We start from the raw sequence: 17990 nt of genomic DNA, 5'->3' as shown, positions 1-17990 counted from the left end.
TTCTGTCTTCCTTAATACACCAGTTTATCTTTGCCCATTCCCCTTTGCAGTAGCAGTCTTACAAGTTCAGACAATGGCAAGCACTTGTCATTCAATCCAGATCTGCAGCCAGCCTCTCTACAGTGCTGCACTTGATGGATTCTGTCACTTCAATGCTTCTATAAATATCTAGCTGATGTGTGTTCAGGCACAGTCCCAGGATTACAACTATCTTCTGTAGAGTGGAGTGCTTTTATGTTAGCCCCATCTCTGCTCAAAGCAGACCCTCAGAGAAATCATGCCTCTCCTTAGAACCTCAACACAAATCCTGTCTCCTCCAAGACCCTCTTAAGAGGACTGGGAGTCATCTTCCTGCAAGCTTCTTTAACAATAGCCGGTTCATAAATACCTGTTTCACCATGGTCCTCACTGCCTGCCTGGTGGAGGAAATGGATTTACAGAATCTCCTTCTAGCATTACCATGCATCTGTCCCGCATGCTTCACTGTCCATGGCCTCCTATGTAGTCAGTGCAACCTGCCAGGAGAGTGAAGGCCTATAACTAGCAACACACCTACTTAATAATTCTGCCACCTTCCTGCATGGGAGTCAGAGCTCTGTCTGCATATTGGTTTGACCATATTGGAATAACTGGTAGAATTTGAATATGGGCTATAAATCAGATGATAAGATCTATAATTGAATTTCCTGATTTTGATTATTATGCTAGAGCTATGAGAGTGTCCTTAGTTTTGTAAGCACACAAGACAAGGAAAAGGAGACAGTGGCTTTAGTGTGTTCCCTAAGGCCTTCAAACCTTAATAAAGTTTCTCTCTCTTCCTGCTCCAGTGTAGCAGACCAATCCTGCTGTGCTCTTAATCCCAATTTGTCTATCTTCTCCCTCCATGTCCCTCCAGCCAACACTCTGGTCCAGGATTTGGCAGTTCCTGGGGCACACAGTTGTTGTCTCTGCCTGCCCCATACCCTCCACTATGCCCTCCAGTCAATCCTGCAGAAAGCTGTCTGGATAACCCTTCTAGTGTGAAGACCAAAGCCTGCCACTTTGGACAAATGCGCCAGATGCCATTACATCAGCAGCTTTAAAGTATTCTAAGTTGAAACTGAAGAGCATACACAGACAACTCCATTTGGTGGCTTGGCAAAAATAAGCCTGGCACTCCTGGGCCCCTCGTCTGCATGGCAGCAGTTGGGTAGAGCTGAGTGCTGACTGTTTTGAAGTTCAGCAGAGTCAGCCACACCCTCTGTTCACTCCATTACTTACACACTTCCGCTTCTTTATATACTGGTCAGGCCCTGCAAACATTTGCCTTTGCAACCCCATCCACGAAAGCTTTTAAGAGTCCTGTGACTTTTTTAAAAGGCCATTGCATGAGACTTGAAGTGTGTAGTCCAATACTGTCAACTCAAACTTTCTCCAGTTGAAACTCTGCTACTTTCAAAACCATGACTCCCCATGCCCCCAGACCTAAGCAGCCATCATTCCACTTTATGTTTTGGGGAGTCTAAGTTTTTAAGATGCCTCATCTAAGTGAGATCAAGTGGTTTGTCCAGAGACTGGCTGGGTTTTGCTTAACAAAATGCCCCTCAACATCCTCGAGAACACAACAGCGTGTAGCATGCTGTTGTCACATGGCTGGACAGTACTCCTTGATATGTATGCAACGTATCTTCTTTCTCCTCTCATCCATGAACTCGGAAATTTTTTCCAGTTCTTGACCATAGAAATATCATTGCTATGAGCACGAGTAGAACTCTCCTGAAGATGGTGGCTCCCGTTCTTTTTTAAACTATTGCCCAGAAGTGAGACTGCTACTTTGCAAACTGTTTTCTGGTTTTAGATAATCACCAGCTTAAGAGACTCGGCTCCTAGAGGCTTTGACTCACATTTCTTGTTGTTTAGAAATGCTGGGCACCCTCTCACGGAGCTGCTACTCTATCTCATGCCTTCTCTTCTCTTCTCTTCTCTTCTCTTCTCTTCTCTTCTCTTCTCTTCTCTTCTCTTCTCTTCTCTTCTCTTCTCTTCTCTTCTCTTCTCTGGAGAAATGTCTCACCCTGGAGGGAATGTCTTGTTTTGCTCTGTTTTTGTGAATTGCAGGATTTCCTTCTGTGTTTTGAATGTTAACTCTATAAACTCATAACTTGCAAATGTTGACCTCCTTCTCTGGGCTGATATAAACTTTATAGTGCAAAGGCATTTAGTTTAACACAGAGCCACTCCTCTGTGTTTGCTTTTTAAAGCTTGTATTCTGACAGTCTTACCTAACAGTTTATAAGACCATTGCTATGGAAGCACCGCCCTGTGCGTTCTCCTGTGTCTTTGACCCATTTGAGTTAATTTCCTTACTAATGCAAGGACCCAGTTTCCTCCTCCTGCAGGGGTGTATTCGTTCCCTCCTCCTGCAGGGGTGTATTCGTTCCCTCCTCCTGCAGGGGTGTATTCGTTTCCCATCTGCGTTTGGTCGGCGTCCTTTCCCCAGGGTTTACTTTAGGAAGAATGAGTGATCTTCCTGATGATCACTTTACAGGCCATGTGACTTCATTCCTGGGTTCTTTACACTGTCCCGTTGGTCTGAATGTCTAACTCTGTCAACACTACTATTTTGATTACCGTAGCTCTGTAACATCACTGGGTCTTCAGCTATACTGTTCTTCCAGAACAGTGTTTGTTTATTCAGACTTCTTTGTATCAGTTGACCAAATATTAAGATTTTCTGTGTCTATAAACTGCCATTAGGATTAAAAATGCAATTAAAAATAATTTTAAATTATTTTAATTATTAAAATAATTAAACAATACAATTAACAAAATAATAGAATATTATTATATTATTAATAAAATAATACAAAATAATTTAGAATTATTTAAGTGTCTTATTAATTAGAATATACAAATACAATTCTCTTTTAAAAATTGCAATTGTGTATGTGACTTGCTTTAGTGGTGTGAACATTTGAGTAATGCTCAGTCTTTGAACACACGAAGGAGATGTCTCTCCTTGTATTTTGTCTCCTTAGTTCCTTTCACTGATGTTTTATAGTTTTCGCTGCGGAAGCATCTCTTCTTCTTAGTTGAGTTTAGTCCTGAGCTCCTTTTTCCTATTGCACCATTATATCTGTGACTGTTTTCTTTATTTCCTTTTGAATAGCTTTTGTATGTATGTAAGAGACTCAACCTATTTTGCATTAAAAATCCATTTATTACTATTAATTTCTTCCTGTTTTCTTACTCTTTTTTTTTTAAGTGTTTCCATCATGAAAAGGTGTGGGATTCTGTCGAAGAATGACTGTTCTATGTTCATGGAGATGATCATACAGTTTTTATTCTTCTTCCCACTTGTTATGGTCAATCTTGATTGTCAATTTGATTCCATCTGGAACCATCTAGGAGTCAAGCGGCCGGGCGAGCTTGTGAAGGAGTTACTTGATTAGATCATTTGAGGTGAGATCCTCCCTAAATAGGGCCGTGGTGTTGGGACAACACTCTCCTCAAACAAGTTCAAGTCTTCCTCCCAGCATGAGCTTAAGAATTCTCTTTGTGGGCTGGTGAGATGACTCAGTGGGTAAGAGCACCTGACTGCTCTTCCGAAGGTCCAGAGTTCAAATCCCAGCAACCACATGGTGGCTCACAACCACCTGAAATGAGATCTGGCGCCCTCTTCTGGTGTGTCGGAAGACAGCTACAGTGTACTTATATATAATAAATAAATAAATCTTAAAAAAAAAAGAATTCTCTTCATTTTATTATGTTTAGATTCTCCATTTCCCTGGGATTCAGTCCTGGGGTGTGATATGTTTTTACACACCTGTCCATTTCTTCTAGTTTATTCAATTTGTTGCCATACAGTTGCATATGGAAATCTTTTATACCGGGTGGTGGTGGCACATGTCTTCAATCTCAGCATTTGAGAGGCAGAGACAGTCGTATTTCTGTGAGTTCAAGGCCAACCTGGTTGACAGAGCCCAGGACAACAGCCAGGACAATACAGAGAGACCTTGTCTCCAAAAAATTTTATATAATTACATGATATCCATTGTAGTACATTTCCTATTTTATTTGTATTTTAACTAAAAGTTTGTCAGTTTTCTTAACCCTTAGGAAAGCTGCAATTCTTCGTATCACCCACCACAAACCATGTCCTCTCCTCTACACGTTTAACTCTGCCTTGCTGTAATCTGGCTGTGGTCTTATTGACCTGCAGGGTCCACTATGGCTACAGGTTTGTCCTGCTGAACTGAGCTGAGAAGGATACAAGGGAGCTGCCCTCCACATGGCCCTCCAGGGCAGCTCCCAATGCTAACCACACCACCAGCACTGGCTGTATGGTTCCAGAAGACGTTAACACGTCGCCTTGACCTCTCCCATACACTGCCTGTGGATGCCAAGTGTGGAGCACGATGAGAACTCAGTCATACCTTGCCTTCCGGATCCACCAAGAGAAGATGCTTGGCCTGGCCACCTTGCAGTCCACTCAGTACAAACTGGCCGGGAGATGTCACACTCTCTCGAACCAAAAAGTCCCCATCCTTCACCAAAAGTTTCTCCGCTGCCCCTCTGCTCAGCTTGCCATGGAAGCACTCCTCGTCCCACAGCTGCTGCCTAATGTGTGGCAAAGCGAGTGTGCTCCCAGGCTTGGCCGTGGCTCCCGGCTGCACAGTTTCTGGTGCCTCTGGAGTCAAAACACAAAAGAGACATCACAGAGTTATCACCTCACCTCGTCAGTCTGTCCGTTCTTCCTTCTGTGTCCAAGGTGCCGTTTAAACAACTCTGGAGGTGGGGGGACAAACAAACAACAACAACAACAAGCCGGGCGTGGTGGCGCACACCTTTAATCCCAGCACTCAGGAGGCAGAGGCAGGTGGATTTCTGAGTTCGAGGCCAGCCTGGTCTACAGAGTGAGTTCCAGGACAGCCAGGGCTACACAGAGAAACCCTGTCTCGAAAAACCAAAACAGAAAGAAAGAAAGAAAGAAAGAAAGAAAGAAAGAAAGAAAGAAAGAAAGAAAGAAAAGAAGAAAGGTGAGGGCTTAGAGAGAGAGAGAGGTAAAAGCTTAAAGAAAGAGAGAGCTTAGAAAGCGAGGAGGGGCCAAACAGCCCCTCATATAGTGGGCTTGTATCTTGCTGTTATATCTTGCTGTTGCTAAGTGGGGAGGAGTCTACGTGGGACATTGTCTACGTGTCTAAGAGCCACATGCCTCTCCTGTGGGGGCTGTGGGGACAGTAACTTTGACAGGAGCCAAGGGTCCGGGAGACATAGTCGAATGCCTACTGTCCCATGTAGGTAGAAATTACCACCCATCAGGTACCACCAGGGTTCAAGACCTCAGCTTGACTGGAGACCAGGCTGTCTGTGCATAGCCCATTGCCCCACAGTGTACCTACATGCAGGCAAAACACTCACAAAGTTACAATAAATAAATCTTTTTTAAATTTACCAAAAATAGTTCACTATATCAAGTTTATGGATGGGTTTTGTTTAAAATCATATATTTAATGTAATTTTTAAAAAGGAAAAAAGAGAAAGAAAAGAAAAAACCACCATAGAAAGCAGCATTGTGTTTTGAAGTGCAGGACCTTTTGCACAGAAAGCACTCTTCATTCATTAACACAGCAGAGAACTTGCAGCCCTCATGGAAGGTCTCACCAGGAGAGATGCGCTGGACTCAAACTGTGCAGCTTGTATTCCACCATGCTGTGAGGTCATCGGTGTAGGCAGCTTCAGTACTCTATGGATAGCCCAGTTCCCATGGCAGTATGTTGGAGCCCTGCCCTACTTAAGAATGCCTATTTGACATAAGAATGTCATATGGCAGTTATAGCTAACACCACCAACATAGCCTGTAAAAAAAAAAATCTAAAGCTAATGACTGGAAAGAATGTTACTCCACAAATCATCATCTCTCTTCCTATTGTTGCCAGAAAAAGCCTGAAGAAACGTGTCCAGATGTTGACTAATACTTGCAGTTGGCCTTGATGCTGCCTGTTCTTGGACACAGTAGAAGACTTCTAATGAGCAGTCCCGTGTGCGTTTGTGTCAAGGACAAGCTCTGCAGGAGCGTGAGGCAATGCATGTAGGCCATGCATGGTGAGGATGCAGGAAGTTTAGTGTGGTGTGCACTTCTGGTTTGTCCTAAAATTATGGACAGCTTTTGGACAGGACAAAACAGAAGAAAAACAGACATTATATCATCTTGAAGAGTCAACAGCTCACGGGCCAGATGCAGACAGTGTTTCTAACACAGCTTCCCAGATTCAGACAAGACACAGTGTGCTGAACGATTTCTACTGTTTCCTTAGCAATGAATTCTGTTAGAAGGAAAAAATGTGATAGGCTTTCTAACTCATTCTAACTTCGAAGGTTATGTATGTTAATTTGGGAAACAAAAACAAAAAGTCAACTCTGGTCGCATCACCCACTGTGGGTGCTCAATGCTGAGGCATATTACTGTGTCCCCTGCTCCTCGGTGATAACTAACAACGGAGCTTGTGTGCTAACGATAGGCCCATATCTGAGACAGAAGATGGATGTGCAGGGGCAAGGGGATTGCTCATTTCTTAATGAGGTAGAGATGGGCATGGAGATGAATAGCAGATGCTCAGTGATTCACCAGCATTTGCATAGTAATCGCAGGAGAAACTATGAACATCTCCAGTGCTGGCACAGCATTAGGGTTCGGAAGGATTTAATGTCTCAATTAACCCATTCATTGCTATCTGTATTCTATGAGCAACTACATTACTTTTGAGTTTTGGAAATGCTCTATAGAATAACATGCATGCAAATGTCAGGGCATTCCTGTAACTAAGGATACAGGAAGCTGCAAACTTTGACAAGATTGTCAAGCTCAAAACCTCTTCCCCTCAGCACCTGGCTCATGTCCTTTTGCAGGCACTGAGAGGAGGCTCAGTTCTGGCTATTTATAGGCATTGTGCTTTTAAAAGTTGCTGGAGATGCTGTATTAGTTGAAAACAAACCTTCACTTCTACAGGAAACATGGAGTCTCCTTTCCAACAAGCCTCAGGCTACAACCATGTCTCCAGCTAACAAACAGTGTTACATTGTGTGTTTTGGACTAAAGATACAGGGTGTAGCATATTTTACTAACACTGAAATCACAGCCAAGAGCACTATAATTCATACTTGATCAATGTCTTTATAAATCTGCCTTTTCTCGAGAGGAAACTTCAGTTTCCTTTCACTTAAAAACACTGTACAGCGCTTTAGTACCAATGCTCAAGGGCTACTTTAAACAGTGAAACCACTATAAAACAGCCCAAAATGTGAAAGATTAGGGCCACTAAAGGCACCACGAAAGGACATGAGGTTGGCTGGTTGCTCTTCACTCTGTGAGACAACTTGACTATGTAGACCAGGCTACCCCCAAATTCTCTATGTAGCCCAGTTAGGTCTTAAATTCCTGTGATCCACCTGTTGGGACCATAGATACCACTACGCTTTGGTTTGAATGAATGCTTAAAGCATGAACATCACCAGGAGGTAGACTGCTGCCATATGTCACCAATATGTGAGAGACAACTGATTCCTGCTGAGCAAGCTACGTCTCTATTGTGAAACCTGTAAACACTGAGAACTGACAGAAGGTTGAACAATGGCAGTTTACTTGTATTACTGAAAGTACAAGTGCACCTCCATAAAGTACCTGAAGAGTCGTTAGGACATTCTAACAACAACAAAATGTTAAGTGTAGATGAGAGGTTAAAGTAGTGCCCTAAAGTCAGGCATGGCTGCCGCACAAGCCTTCAGTCCCAGCACTCAGGCAGAGGCAGATGGATCTCTGAGTTTAAGGCCAGCCTGGTCTACATAGTGAGACCATGGAGGAGGAGGGGGAGGAGGAGGGGGAAGAGGAGGGGGAGGAGGGGGGAGAAGGGAGAGGAGGAAGAGGAGACCAAGAGAAAATATATTTTTAATATAATGGAAGATTATGTGCCTGTTAAGAAAGTTACAAAGCTATGTCAGTTTAGTATTTGGTAATAAGTACAGTAGTGTACAACAAAAGATTGGCCAATAGAGAAACTGTAAGGAGGAGCCCAGGAATCGGAGCACGTGCGTGAGCTTAGTGTATCAGAGTGGTGTTAGGGGAGGAAGATAGCACTCAGTCAGCAGGGTTTGGAAGGCGGATCCACACAAAATTAAGCCAGATTCACTATCTCATACAAAGTATAAAGGGCCAAGAGGTAATAAAACTATATAGCCTATAAAAGAAAATGCAGCAGAAGCCAGACAAAACAAAAACTAATCAAAAAGATGTATGTAAGAAATGTGGTAGAGATAAAAAAAAATAGAGATTAATCACATAGGAAAAAAATAAAAGCCCAAATGCTTGAGCAAAATCAATAAAATCAATAAAACTAACAAAGGCATACTTGAATAATAAAAAACAGCCCCAGAGGACACATTACCAGGGACCCATGAAACAATAAAATAACAGTAAAGACCTATTCTCCACCAAGCTATTGGGGAAATCACACTGCCAAGGACTTCGCATGCCTCCTTGTTATATTTTGGCTCCTGAAACAAATTTTAAACTCTCATATGCATATCAATGTGAAACAGGCTGAAAAGAGGGAAGACGCCAGAGAGGCACACCCTCAGCGTCTGGCCTAGGCAAACACGCAGAAGGGGGTGGCAGGAGGCACAGCAAAGCCCAGGGCACAGCGAAGCCCACAGACAGCAATGGACAAGAGTCAGTTGACAAAGCTGGGTTTGAAGCGAGCAGTGTCATCTGTGGCTCAGACAGTCTTCAGTCCCTGCGCATCAGCATGCCAGTGACTGCTGCCCCTTTGGGGATGTGAGTCTCAGCACGGCTGCATCTCTGTTGTTCTATGCCATCAGCTAGTTTGAGTGCTGAGAAGGAAGGCACTTTGGCAGGTGATAATGGCAGCCATTGGATGCTGCATGCCATGTTGTATAGGGTCCCACTTAGAGAGTTAGAAGGAAGACAGCAGAGACCTGGGCCCTGACAATTGTCCACAGGCAATGCCCGACTGCCACCACCACACTACAGGACCCCTAAGCTTCCTCTAGGCACCCAGATACAGTAACTTTCAGCATCCCTTGTAGGGAGGTGGCCACATGTCTGGGTTCTGTAGTTGTAAGTGAATAAACGAATGATGGCTTCTAGTGAAAAGAAATGATCCTCTGCCACTTTGGGGGAGTGGCATGTTCATGTGCTACTCTTACTCTTCCCTTTCCTCTCACAGGCTGAGTACAGGCGAGGACGCATGCAGACACCTGGGGCCAGACAGGGAAGACAGGTGTCACGTGTAACAATTCTGCCCAGTGTCAGTCCTGCGCCACCAGTGTTTGAACAGGTACTTAGAGATAACTAAGCCAGTCCGTCTCACGCTCCAGGATCCGGGAGCTTTCCTGGTTATGGAAGCAGAGCTAGAGAACCCTCTCTGCTACCATCAGTAAAAACAATAAGGCTCTCAGAACACCTCCCATTTGTAGTGTGGTGGGATGGACCAAGGATCCCTGCTGATCACAACTCTGGGCTTGTGTGTGTTTGTCTATTTATTTGGTTTTTTCCTGAGTGGATCAGTAGGGTTATCTGGATAAAGGAAGCAAAGTCTGGAGAAAAGACGCTAAAAGGATCTTTAAGGAAGAGGGAAACTGGAGAACAAAAGAGAGGCTGAAGGTCTATTTAAGGGATGTTTTATATATAGATATATAGATATAGATATGAATGACCACTGCTCTTAAGATTTTCTTAAACTAACATTTTAAAAATGCATTTGGGGGCGTGTGCTGGAGAGATGGCTCAGTAGCTAAGAGCACTGGCCGATCTTCCAGAGGACCCGAGGTCAGTTCCCTACACCCACACAGCAGCTCACAACTCTCTGTAACTCCAGCTCCAGAGTCCCCAACACCCTCACATAGATATCCATGCCGGCAAAACACCAGTGCACATGAAATACAAATAAAAATAAATGCATTTGGACTGGGATTTGATTTTTGGATGGAGGAATGGCAAGCTGACATTAACCTCAAGGGGGGCCAGAAAGCCCAGGACGCTGTGCACACTGAATCCCAATAGGAGCTGAACCTTGGGAAAGCATTAGCACAGGTGCTGACATCAGTGCAGGTAGAAGGGAAGGGTAAAAGCAGAAACGCTGTGGTCAGGGCAAGGCAGCCTTGTCTGAGCAGGGATTGGATGCTATGGATTAACATTACCACATCCTGTTTTTCTTCGTCTCTAACAGAAGGCTAAATCTACTGTTACCTTGGAAGCCATTTCTGTAACAAATATCGCCTTAGCCACACAGGACATTTCCCTCTGGACAACCTCAGGAACTCACTTTAACAATGTGAAATGAATACTCCGGCACCATCTCACATCTTCTGTGAGGGATAGAGGTGAACTTCCTTCAAGGAGGAAACAACTGCCTCCCCCGTCACAGCTCCATCCCGGCCCGGTGGTCAGCTCCTAGATGGCCTACCATTGGTGGCCCACATCCAGACAGATTCTTGGACCCTGTGTAGGACAATGCTGGTAGAACACACAGGCTCTCTGAGGAGTCGTCCAAAGCTCTCACAGGCCTGAAGTGTGTTCCACTGCACCTCTGCCCAGGCAAACTCTCTTCCTGTGCATCTAGATGGTGGTGCCCATAGAAACCCCATATGCCGACCTCCACTTTGGTGTATAGTTCCAGAGAACAAGCCTGGTTGGAGTGAGAGTGACGAGTAATCATAGTTTTCTACCAAGTCAGATGATCTGTCTCACTGCTGATTGTGTGGGCTCACTTTATCTAGACAGTTAAGGTTCTGCTGAGGGCCAGACCCCACAAAATCTCCTTTGACCCGTGTCAGCTCACGGCTGCCCTGCCTGAGAAGCTCACTTCTGGCAGCTCTGCAGAAGCTGCCTGGGCAGCGACCGGACCTCCTCAGGGGCAGCTTCCCCAGCTTTGGAGCAAGTCAAGGCTGGTACCACACCAACCTCTGAGCACAGCATCTTGTGAAAAACACTGTTGTTTATTTTTCAAATGATTTTAAGCTTTGGGCTTATTTAGATTTATTGATCCATTCCTACTTATACATTTACCACCCCCAAGCAAGCTCACCAAAACACGATTTCTTACTCATTGTATTCGACCCACAATTGAAGTTTACGGTTGGAGAACAGAGCTCTCATTTTAGGGCTGTATTTATCAGGGCGGCTGAGGTGATTACATGAGCAATGACACTAAACAGGACAGACAATGTCCATTGCTCCTCATGCAAAGAAGCAATTTCAGGCTTATCAGCTGGTTTTGTGAGCCCTCCCTTGATCAAAAACACACATCAGAGACTCAGAAGCAATGGAAGTAAATTCAGTGATGGAAGAATGATTCAAAACCATGTGCTATGGGGTCCCTGATGGAGGAGTGAAAGACTGAAGACTGAAGGAGTTTGCAACCCTATAGGAAGAACAATATCAACCAATCAGACCCACCAGTGCTCCCAGGGACTAAACCACCAATCAAAGAGTACACATGGAGGGACCCATGGCTCCAGCCGCATATGTAGCAGAGGATGGCCTTGTCGGACATCAATGGGAGGAGGGTCCCTTGGTCCTATGAAGGCTTGATGCCCCAGTGTCGGGGAATGTCAGGGCAGGGAGGTGGGAATGGGTGGTTGGATGGAGGAAAACCCTCATAGAAGCAGGGGAGGGGAATGGGATGGGGGCTTGGGGGTTGGGGACTGGGAAAAAGGATAACATTTTAAATGTAAATAAAACATCCAATAATAAAATAAAATAAAATACTCATGTGCTAAATCGTTAAAATACATAACATGTCCACAAAGATCTGATTCATTATTCACTAACAGTTAACAGTTAAGAGGTCAAGAAACTAGCAGGTAAAGGCACTTACCTGCCTGCAGGCATCACATCCAAGTGTAACGGCCAGACACACGGGATGGAGAGAGAGCCCTGCAGCTTGCCCTGAATGCTGTTGTGTTTTATTCATGTGTATGAACACACACAAATGAACAAATAAATGTAATACTCCCCCAAAAAACAAGTTAGAAAGAAAGGAAAAAAGAAAGAAAAGAAGAGAAGAAAGGAAGGAAGGAAGGAAGGAGGGAGGGAGGGAAGGAGGGAGGGAAGGAAAGAAGAGAGAAATCATTGTAACTCCCCAAAGATGAAGCCAAGGAAATAGTTTTTAAATGGCAAACGGTGCCTGATCATAGTGGTCTCCCAAAAGACATGTTAAGTCTTAGTCACCTGTCTAATTTGGTAAAATGGCCTCTTAGATATAATCACATTAAGGATCTTGTACAACCACCTCATCACACTCAAAACGCAGTGACTTGTCCAGCCACAGGAGGCAGAGGATGTAAGCTACTGGAGTGCTTGTGAGCCAAGCATTGTTGACAGTCACCACTTAGCCACAGAAATGAGGACAGGGGCACTAGGCAGAATGCTCAGGGCATCGAGAGGAGTCAGTGCTGCCAACAGCTTGGCTTGGTCACTCGACCTTCATAGCTGGTAGAATCGGGAGCTGTTCTCAGACACAACGTGCACAGTGATTGGCTTGTTGGTGGTGGCTTGTTGCCGCAGACCAGGAAATAAATACAGGTAGTGGGGAGGCACTTACTTCCGAGGTGCCAGGGGCTCCCCTGTGGCAGAGCTGAGCTTTGATTTCCAGCATAGCTGTGCATACTCTGAAGAGCCTGTGTATTGACATAGCAAGGGTCGTCAAAGAGATCCACTCTCCAGAAGTGCCTCAGCGATGGTGCGTCACCCTGCCCCACTCTCTCGTGCGGGATACCTGGAAGGGTTAGCAGTGAGCAGGGCATTATATTTTTGCCATGTAAATCATGGCTGAGTTGAAGAGCAACAGGAAGCTGTGTGTCATGCATACCCACCCCAGCAAGGACTGAACACTGACACTTCGGTCTCTGAGGAAAAACCACCCTCTCCCTGCAACCCTTCCCCTCTCTGTGGTATTCCATTTGTCAGCGGTGCCACCAACAATAACCGACAGGAGAGGTATGCAGGAAGACCTGAAGGAAATGGCTAGTAAAAGCAAGGAGCTGTAGAGCAAACAGTGCCTGATCAAGGTGATAGATAGTCCAGGAGGAAAGGAAATTGATCATGCTGAATGTGAACTCTGTCCCTAAACCCCCTTTAAAGGCTTTGTTACTTAACACAGAGTCTTACTTCCTTTACACCAAATTAACTTAGAAGTAAATGAATGAACGAAAGGAACACAGTTTGGTGATGGCTACCCCTGGCTGTCAACTTGAGTACATCTGGAATCCAGAAATGGAGGGCACACCTGCGATCCAGATCTTGAGGCTGGAAGACACAGGCTTTTGATCCCAAATCTTGACATGGGATGACACATGATTTGATCTGGATCTTGAGGCATAGTGGCCATGAAAAGCTTAGACCCAGCCAAGGTAGTACACACCTTGAATCCCAGGAGACAAAGGCAAGCAGAGTTCTGAGTTCAAGGTCAGCCTGGGACAGAGCAAGTTCCAAGTAAAGAAAAGCTTAGGTCCAGGCATGGTGGTATATGCCCTTCGTCCGGGCCGTAGCTTCTGCTGGAGGCCTCCATAAGGACAATGGAAAGATGAGTGGTTTGTTCTTCTGTGTCCGCTTGCACTTGCTTGCCAGCACATCTGTTGGAACCTGCTTCTTCAGGATTCCAGCTTAGACAGAAGAGCAGCTGAAACACCTAGCCTCATGGGACTGAGCAACTGCTAGATTCTTGGACCTCCCACTCACAGCTGCCCATTGTTGGGTTAGTTGTACTGCAGAGTGTAAATCATTTCAATATTTTCCCTTAATCTGTGGAGACATTCCATGAGTTCTGTGAGTCTAGAGAAACCCGACTACTACAAGCTCCTAAGGCTAGAAAGTCTGGCTCTTTTCTCCTCTTCTCGCCAAGCTCAGCCTTGCACTGGTTGCTGGGGTTTAACTGTATACAGTGGAGTGGCCTCTACCCTCACGTTAGTTCCTCCTCTCCCTTCAGCCTGTTCCCTCCCAAGCCATCTCAGGCCACACACACTGGCCAAATGCTCTTTTAAAACTGAAAACGTTTCTCAGAGATTTAAAAAAACCTTCTAGTTACTCCTCTGCAGAACTTCTCTGTCAATCCGGCTTTACTTCCAGTCTCTGCCGGAGGTCACATTGGCCTTCTGCAGTATGGCTGCCACTTAAACCTCAGGCATCCATTCAAATCTCTCTTTGCTCAAGGCTAGCGGGCTCTCTGCTTCCCCAGAGGCTCGTACTTACGCTTTGAAGGCCATTCCATGGGAGCGATTAATCCGCCCATCCTTCTTACTTGCTTAGGTCTGTACTACATCTAGGCTGCACATTCCACAAAAGCAAGGGTAACATCCGCCTTGCTCACAGCTGCAAAGCATCACATGTCTGACCCATGACTGTTATTGGATACATGGGTATTAGCACAGTCTCTCATGATCTGATAGCATGAAGGACTATCCATCCAAATGGCTGTGTCATAAGGATGCTGGGGTGAATTTTTTTGCGTCTCTAAATGAGCACATTCATAAACTTCAGCTGTATGTGCTCCAGGATCATCGTGAAGTTGTACCCAGGGCCGTGGCTCTTAACTGCCTTACTGTAAGACAACATTCCTTCTTCTATTCCTCAGGCTCGCACCCACCCCACCCCCAAACAGGACAAGCTCACGCCAGCTGTCCTACGACGGTGAGAGAGAGGCCCAATGGGAAGACCCCACTCTTGGTACCTGCTCCTTGTTCCCTGTGCGTCTGTTTGTCCAGTCTCTCCAGAGGGAAGCGTTGCCAGGGCGCTGTATTTGTGCACTTTATGACATGTGACTGCTTGCTTAGTCGAATGGAGTTATGGGCTAGGGAAACTGCTCTACATTTTCACAAAGAAAAAGTGACTAACAGATCACTGCAAGGCAGTTGCAGCCTGGACAATACTTCCCTAAGCAGCGTCATGAGTTGCGGGATCAGTAATGACCTAATCCAGTGAGACCTCTCCCCATTCTCAGCATTAGCCTGCTCTGAATGTAGATGGACATGTGCTTTTATACTAAATGCTGTGTGAGGCCTCAATAGTATCACCGAGGGAAACTGTTGAATAAATGCAACGATGCGAGAGACAGAACAAGTCAGCCTCGCACGGGAGAACGTGTTGCCAGTGTCACAGAGAGGTCCGAACAGGACAAGCTCCTACCAGGTACTTGCGGAATGCTGGGAATTCCCAGGAGGAGGGAAGTAGGAGGAGGGACAGGAAGGAGTCTCCGTTCCAAGAGGGCACGATTTCAGAGGCATTTGCGCTTAGCCTTAATTTCATTTTCAGCCATATAACTAAGAATTAGTTTAGAGTTTAAAACTTGGTCTCAGCCAAAAGACTGAGAAGTAATTAACTTAGGATCTTAATTGACTGTAAAGAATTTTATTAAAAAATTTTTTTTGAGACATAGTTTCACTATGGAGGCCTGGTTGAATCAAAACTCATTACATAGCCCAGGCTGGCCCTGAACTCTGAGCTCTCTGCCAGTGGAGTGCTGGGATTTAAGGTAAGCACCACAGTGGAATTTTAATTTCTATCAAAAAAGAAAATATGCTTTTAGAAAGTTAAAACGCTGCCCTCGCTCACAGATCTTCTCGTGCAGCAGGTAGAATGGCAAAAATCAGAGATAAACTACAAAGGGCCTCCGTGTTCCCCTGCTGTATAAAATAAAATAGTAGGCTACAATGGCAGAAATAGATACGAAAGGTGACAAATGAGGGGTCGCTGAGTCCCTCAAAGTGGATTCCCAATTCCTTCCCCACCTAACCCTGCAGGACTTACCTTCCTAAGTGAATAAATTGTCCCGACAGGTAGGAAGAATGAAGCCACTAGCTGGCAGCATAGTAAACATATTCCTAACGTGACACTTGAGGCCCTGTGTTTGTCTTGCCCCACAGCGTGAGCACACACAGGATGAGCGCAGAGCTCCCGAGCAAGGTGGAGGGCAGGAGTTATTGGTGCAAGTCAGTTACCTCTCTTGATTCCTTTGCCAAACTAGAACACAGGTTATGTCTTAACCAGAGTGGAGTCAGCACTGGTTTCCATACTAATCTAGTATGAACTGGGACTAGTCTTTGGAATGCGACTTCCAGGCATTTCGTTTCCATGAGAGTTTTCATGATGTCAAAGCAATACAGAACCCAGCAGGACAGCCACCCCCTTGGGGATCACATGAGAGCAAGGGAGAAGTGCGGGGCTGTTGAACAACACACAATAGCATTCTGGCTTCCCTGGGAAGCAGGCAGCACAATGGCTGCACATTTAGTCCCAAGTCTGCCCTGTAAGAGCAGGGTCCTACACAGTCGTATGGCATAGAAGGAGTTGGGGTGGCAGCCGGGGAGACATTGTACCTACCTATTGGCCTGCTCCGTCCCATACAGTTCTTATACACACCGCTGCACGTGGAGTTCCCAGGCTGTACAAATGACAGATTGCAGAATGTTTATCAAGAGGGCACGTTTATAAGAAAACGATAGCTTTCAGGAAAATGGAGCATGCAACTTCACTTTCTGACAGGTTGGAAACAGAATCTGGGTGGAAGAAAACAGAGCTCGATGGCCACCCTTTTGGAGTTATTTGCTAATGTGGATCTGAAGTTTGGGGCTGTCGAAAGGACTGCCCATGTCCTGTGTCTTGAGAGTCCCTTCCTCTGCTGCAGAAGTCATATTCCAGCACTCACAGTGTCAGCTACAAAGTGATGCTTGGTTACTTTGTGTGTGTCTGTGGATGTTTGTGAGTGTGTGTTCACGTAAGTATGAACGCCAGAGGTTACTATTGGGTGTCATTCTTCAGAGGCCATCCACCTGGTATTTTGGGTTTCAGTCACTCACTGAAACCAGGGGCTGTCTGAGATAGGCCAGGCTAGCTGACCAGGGGAAACTAGGGGCTCTCTGGGCTGGCTGACCAGGGAACCCTAGTTAGCTGTCTCTTACCCCCTCTGCAGCGCTGGGAAAATAAGCCCATGTCACCTCACCTGACTGTGCTTTTAATGTGGGTCCAGGGGATTAACTTCACTTAGACCCTCAAGCTTGCACAGCAAACACAGTACAACCTGAGCTATCCCAGCTGCTACCTGCGTTTGAGGTGACAAACTAGAACCCTGCTCTACTAGGGTTTTGCTAGACTCATTTGTTACTCTTGAAAATCTCAGCCAATCAGAGGGCTTCAGTTATCCCCACCTTTGCACACATTATCTCCAGCAGTGGAATGAAGATGTGCCGATGCTTTGGAGAAGAAAGACTCATCTGGGCCTGGAGAGATGATGGATCAATGTGTAAAGCACTTGGTGAGCAAGTGTGAAGGTTGGGGTTCGGATCCTGAGAGTCTGGGCAAAGCCCTGTGAAGTAGAGCTCTGTAATCCCAGTGCATGGGTGGGTGAAATGGGAGCCAGGGGTGGGTAAATGCCCAGAAGATCCCAGAACAGCTAGCCAGAGAAAGACAGGGCCAGAGAGACAGAGAGCGAGAGACTGCTCCAGCAAGGACTCACACTACACACATCTTTAAAAATTAAAATAAATGAATAGCTTTATCTGACAATAGTATGTAAGATGGCTTGAGGGCCTGAAATCAGTGCCGGATAAGGGCTCTCAGAATCATTTAGGCAAGTAGAACCAGAACTTAAATAAAGCCTGAGTGGATAAAAAAAGGTACTCACATGGTAGAAGGCTAGATGTTGGGCACAAGTTGACATGGGCTCCAAAATGTAAGGAAAGGCAAAATGAGTGAAAGAGGTGAGTAGCAGAATAAACGTGACTAAATAGATAGGCAGATGGAGCGGGGCACGGTAAAGTGCCCTGGATCCTGCACTCACAGGGCAGAGAACGGTGGATCTCAGGAAGTCCAAGCCAGGGCTACACAGTGAGACTCAGTGCAATGCAGTTTGGTATTAGAGCTTAGGAGACATGGAAGGGCTGAAGTAGAAAAACTAGAGGACCGATGTGTCCTCAGGCTAGAGGCAAGACCTAAGCCTAAGAGG

At 45.5% G+C, this 17990-nt stretch overlaps 1 protein-coding gene across 1 annotated transcript in view; it reads right to left on the bottom strand.

Moving 5' to 3' along the window:
- The window catches only part of Shc4 (SHC adaptor protein 4), a 96123-nt gene that overhangs the window by 2514 nt on the left and 75619 nt on the right, over window positions 1-17990 (bottom strand). Inside the window, exons 9-11 of the mRNA XM_021156083.3 lie at window positions 16370-16430; window positions 12597-12770; window positions 4413-4666 (exon numbers count right to left, since the gene is read on the bottom strand). Coding sequence (XP_021011742.1) covers window positions 4413-4666; window positions 12597-12770; window positions 16370-16430 — 489 coding nt within the window. The remainder of the gene's footprint in view (window positions 1-4412; window positions 4667-12596; window positions 12771-16369; window positions 16431-17990) is intronic.

The sequence above is a fragment of the Mus caroli genome, unplaced genomic scaffold, assembly GCF_978045245.1.
Source record: "Mus caroli unplaced genomic scaffold, Mus_caroli_1 scaffold_2, whole genome shotgun sequence".
NCBI lineage: Eukaryota > Metazoa > Chordata > Mammalia > Rodentia > Muridae > Mus > Mus caroli.
The sequence above is the reverse complement of the archived record's forward strand: the minus strand, read 5'-3'. Positions and strand labels throughout refer to the sequence as shown.